The sequence below is a fragment of the Marmota monax genome, unplaced genomic scaffold, assembly GCF_021218885.2.
Source record: "Marmota monax isolate L192 unplaced genomic scaffold, Marmota_monax_Labrador192_F-V1.1 WCK01_AAM20220418_F8-fsc00014, whole genome shotgun sequence".
Taxonomy (NCBI): domain Eukaryota; kingdom Metazoa; phylum Chordata; class Mammalia; order Rodentia; family Sciuridae; genus Marmota; species Marmota monax.
The window spans coordinates 10,134,208-10,139,284 of NW_026695222.1; the positions used below are offsets into that span (position 1 = coordinate 10,134,208).

The following is a 5,077-nucleotide window of genomic DNA, read 5'->3' on the forward strand; positions in this document are numbered from 1 at the left end:
GTGGCTGTGTTACTATAGTATGCTGATTTTAAGTCCTTTGGACTGAGGAGTGAAATAGCTGGGTAAAGCATGTCAAATAGAGCACTAATCTCCAGAATATATAAGGAACTCAAAAAACTTCACAGCAAAAAAACCCAAACAAACCAATTCATAAATGGGCTAAGGAGCAGAACAGACACTTCTCAGAAGTTGTTCAACATCTCTAGTAATTTGAAAAATGCAAATCAAAACTATTCTAAGATTTCATCTCACACCAGTCAGAATAGCAGTAATCAAGAATATAGACAACAATAAATGTTGGCGAGGATGTGGGGAAAAGGCACACTCATACATTTCTGGTGGGACTGCAAACTGGTGCAACCAATCTGGAAAGCAGTATGGAGATTCCTTAGAAAACTTAGAATGGAGCCAGCGTGTTTAATTTTTAACAGGCAATGAATGGTCTGCTCCTCTTATTTTGGAGTAGGCTTGAGCAGGGCCTTCTGAGGTTGTGGCCAGCCTGATGGGCAGGTGAATGAGACGTGTTCTGGGGAGAGGGATGGGCTTTTATATGATCCCACTACACAGGCAGGAGTCAGGCCATTGGGTTGAGACCTAGCTATGGGGAGAGCAGGGGAGTGTCTTGTGGGTGCCCCAGTCCAGCCTCCCCAGCTCAGCACAGCAGTGGCCTCCTTGGGGTGTGACAGTCCAGTTCTTTGAAACATGGCGGTGGCTCTTCAGCTGTCCCCCCAGAGCCCTCCATTTGGCCAGCTCTACCCCTTCAATCTGCAAGCAGGAGTACGTAGGTAGCCTCTCTCCTGGAGTCAGGGAGTCATTGGATGCCCACTGTCCCTTCCCTTCCCCTGATCCCCTCTCAGACACTGTCTCTATGTGCAGATGACTAGATCCTGTCCTTTTGGACTTCCTCTAGTGTGCCCTGATCCAGGTTCCAGCTCCTGCTGGGAGTGGGATGCTGTTTTTTTCCATCTCTGGAGCTGGCCCTGTTGGGGTCCTCCCTGCTCCAGTCTCCTCAGGAGGGTGGCAGCTGTTTGAGACCCTCATGATCTCAGTTGGATCAGCACAGCTGAAATGCAGACCCAGGTAGGGAGCAGTCATTCATTCCCCAATGCCTCCCCTTATTTCTGACACTTAGACCAGAGAAGAATAGGAGAGGAAAGATCTGTTCTGTTTTATTTTGTTTTCATTATTTTTGCAGTAGAGGGGATTGAAGCCAGGGCTGCTCTGCCTCTGAGCTACATCCTCAGCCCCATTCATTTTTTACTTTGACACAGGGTCTTGCCGTGTTGTGGATAATGTTCTCAAACTTGGGATCCAAAAGGCAAGCTGACAAGGAAGCATACAGGCAAGCACCACTGCGGTGGTTTTGCTCAATTTTCATTACTTTTAAGGGTGCCTTTGGGGAGCAATGGCTGCAGTGGGAATATGTCAGGAGGCATCCAAACTCATCATTCAGAAAAGGTGGTCTTGGGGTGGCAGGCAGGGTCAGTGTGGCAGCCATTTGCAAAGAAAGCTGGTGTCTGTCTCTGTCTTGCCCGTTCCCACCCTGTCCATGTCTCTGCGCTGGCCTCTCCCACTCACCCGGGCTGCAGCACATGCTGGCAGCCACACATGAGCCCCCTCTCCCGCAGGGCCTCTGGCCTGAACCAGAAGGTGATGGCAGGTAGTTCTCCTCCTGGCAGCGCAGCGCCTCGGCTGTGCCCACGAAGCAGTCCAGCTCGTCCCCACAGCAGATGCTGGACCCAAAGCAGTGACCTTGGCCCCTGGGCCCACAGGGGAGGCACTGTGGGGAACCAAGAGAGTAGCTGGTAAGGGGAGGTGGTGGAGAAGGTGGAGGCTGCCTGAAGGTCCTGCAGGGTACACGGAATTGGGATGCTGGGACCGGAGCCCAGGAGTTGGGCTCCTCAGTGCTGCTAAGATGCAAGGGGCTACAGGTTCTGGAGCACCAGTATCTGGTACTAGAGTGGAAATCTGCAAAACTCCTTGGTTTTCCAAATGAGGAAACAATGGGAAGGGTCAGGTGGCTCACCTTGCACACCTCCAGCTCTAGGGCAGCCCTCTTGCCTCCCAGGGGACAGTTTTGGATGTAGCAGGTAGAGGTCAGGGCCAGGAGGCCCAGCAGGCTGCAGGTAAGACTGTGGCTGGCCATGGTGTTAGCCCACTGGGTCAGGGAGCCACAGCTGTGGCCATCCCTCAGGCCTGGCCTTCTTACTCCCTGGCTCTGGGTCTGCCTAGCACTAAAAAGCAGGTTGCATTACTGGGCACAGCAGGTCGCTGTGTGTCAGACCGTGTGCACAGGCCAAGGCCACTCATTACCAGTGCCATGCCAGAGTCAATGTCACTGTCTTGATTAATGGATGAGACTTGGAAGTTCACTGCTGCCAGGGGAGGAAGCAGGCTGAGGTGGCCAGGGCCACACAGAGGGGAAAAGGAGAAGTGGGTGACGGGGGACAGTGGAGTGCACTCCACCAAGGGCTATTTTTCCAGACTTCCAGGACTGGAAGGAGGCCGTGAGGGTTGTGATGGTGGACCCTGGAGCCTCTCCAGGCAGGAACAGCCTCTGTTTGGAACCCCCACCCCTACTCCCTGGCCCACACACATTCAGTCCTTGACCCCCTAGTAACAAGGTCTCCTCTTCCTAAGCCTAAATAACCAGAAAACCTCCCCACCCCAGCACACAGCCACAGCCACTTCCCTGCCCCCAGCACTTGCATGGATGAGATCCCAGCTTTCTCCCACCTCTAACTGCAAGTCAACTTTTCCTCCAGCTAGGAGCTGGGCTACAGTCCACCTGTATTGGAATTGACAATATCTGTGGCTATGTCACCAACACAGGTGACAGGCAACCTCCCATCATGTACAGTTACTGCAAATGTCTCTAAGGATTGTTTAGAATCATTGTCATTTGGAGATCATGGCAGTCATGAGATAGCCAACCCAGGCGTTGGTTATCTCATGGTTTATTAAAGAATCACATTTAAGACAATATCAAAATCCATTTTTAACTTTGACACTTGAAATGCTTCTCCCATGGGAACACCCGCCTCTACTAGAGCAAACACCTTCTCTCTAAAGTTCCTCTCAGTCATTAGTGTGAGCTGTCCAGTCCTGAGGAGCTGGTCAGGCTGACCTGGGCTGCACATGCAGTCATCAGCCTTCCTGGCCTAGAAAGCCAAGGGCTTGAGCCCAGCAATGGCCCCAGGGAGGCCTCCCACACACCCTGTGGCCAAAATTACCTTACTCGATTACCATAGTATAATATCCTCGTGTGACCTGCCTAACTTCTTCTGTTCACCCCATCTGCTGATGCACCCTATTACAGATGCTCAGAAACACCAGTGTCCAAAGCAGACAGAAATCCTGTCCTCAGGCTGGGGGTGCAGCTCAGTTCTGCAGTGCTTGCCTGGCATGCAGGAGTCTCTGGGCTCATGCTCCAGGGGTTGGGCCTAGGGTAGGTGGGGAGGGCCTCCTGCCTTCATGGGGCTTATACTCAAGTGGAGGAGGGGAGGTGGGAACCGTGAACATGTGCTAAGGACTATGCTATAGTGTGGATACTGAGTGTCACCAAAGCCCCCATATTAAAGCCTTGATCCTCAGAGAGGTGTTTTTAGGATGTGCTTCAACATGAGAGGTGGCGCCTTGTGGGAAGACTTATGGTTGTGGGGAGAATGTCCTTGAAGGGGACAATGGTCCCCTGGCCCATCTTTGCTCTCTCTTTGCTTCCCAGCCATGAGGTGAGTGGTTTTTCTCCACATTGTGATCATGTCAGTATTTGCTGTCTGTCTCTCCATGAACCCAGAAGCAATAAGGCCAACTGATGATGGTCTGGAACCTCTGAAAACGTGTCAACATCAACCCAAATTCTTAAAAAGCCAGTAATCTCAGGGATATTGCTATAATGGGGAAATCAAGAAATGGGAAACAAAGATAAACCTTAGTAGATATTAATGGCAATAACACATTATGTAGAGAAGCTTGGGTGTGGCTCAGTGGCTGAGCAGGTGCTGAAACTATGCAAGGCTCTTTGCTGGATCTCCAGAAGTCTCCCAAAAGAAAAAAACAACTTCTGTAGGTTAGTAAATGCTCTGGAGATTAAGGGAGGGATCCGTTTAATATTTATAGGAACAATCGGTATAGATTCCTTCCTGAGGATAACCTCAGAGCCCTGGACAATGTTGAGTGATGATATATTCATCCAAACATCAAAAAAGGACCCGATTTCAGTGGTGCATGCCTGCAATCCCAGCAGCTTGGAAGGCTGAGGCAGGAGGTTCAAGATTTCAAAACCAGTGTCATCATCTTTGTGAGGCCCTAAGTAACTTAGCAAGACCCTGTCTCTAAATAAAATACAAAAAAAAAAAAGGGTTGGGAATGTGGCTCAGTGGTTAAATGCCTCTGAGTTCAAGCCCCAGTACAATGGCCAAGCATGGTGGCAGATGTCTGTAATCTCCAGTGACCTGGGAGGCTGAGGGACAAGTAATGCAAATTCAAGGCCAGTCTCAACAATTTAGGGAGGTCCTAAACAACTTATGGAGACTTGCCTCAAAATAAAAATAAACCGGAAGGCTTGGGATGTGACTTAGTGTTTAAGTGTTCCTGGGATCACTGATCAGAACCTCCCTCTGTCCCCCCAAAAAAGAAGCAAGAAGTTGCCAGGTGCAGTGGCGCACACCTGTAATCCCAGCAGCTCAGGAGGGTGAGGCAGGAGGACTGCGAGTTCAAAGCCAGCCTCAGCAACTGCGAGGTGCTAAGCAACTCAGCGAGACCCTGTTTCTAAATAAAACAAAAATACGGCTGGGGATGTGGCTCAGTGGTCCAGTGCCCCTGAGTTCAATCCCTGGTGCTCCCCCCGCCCCTGCCAAAAAAGAAGCAAGTAGTTGGTTTTCCATTTTTTCTTTTCTTGCAGTAGAGGGGATCAGCACGATAAGGAAGGGCTCTGCCATTGAGAGAAATCCCCAGGCCAGATCTTTTATATTTTCATTGAGTCTGAGTCTTGCTAAGTTGTCAAGGTTGGCCTAGAAGTTGCAATCCTGCTGTATCAGCAGGATCACTGATCACCAGGGCACCTAGGCTTGGTGTG

General features: G+C 50.5%; 1 protein-coding gene across 1 annotated transcript; it reads right to left on the reverse strand.

Moving 5' to 3' along the window:
* Positions 1–1,445: 1,445 nt before the first annotated feature.
* LOC124085830 (oxytocin-neurophysin 1-like) lies at positions 1,446–2,146 on the reverse strand. The gene is made up of 3 exons (XM_046433832.1): positions 2,027–2,146; positions 1,579–1,780; positions 1,446–1,510 (listed from the first exon to the last, which is right to left on the reverse strand). Exons 1-3 carry the CDS (start codon positions 2,144–2,146, stop codon positions 1,446–1,448), a joined length of 387 nt encoding a protein of 128 aa, XP_046289788.1.
* Between the last annotated feature and the right edge of the window lie 2,931 nt (positions 2,147–5,077).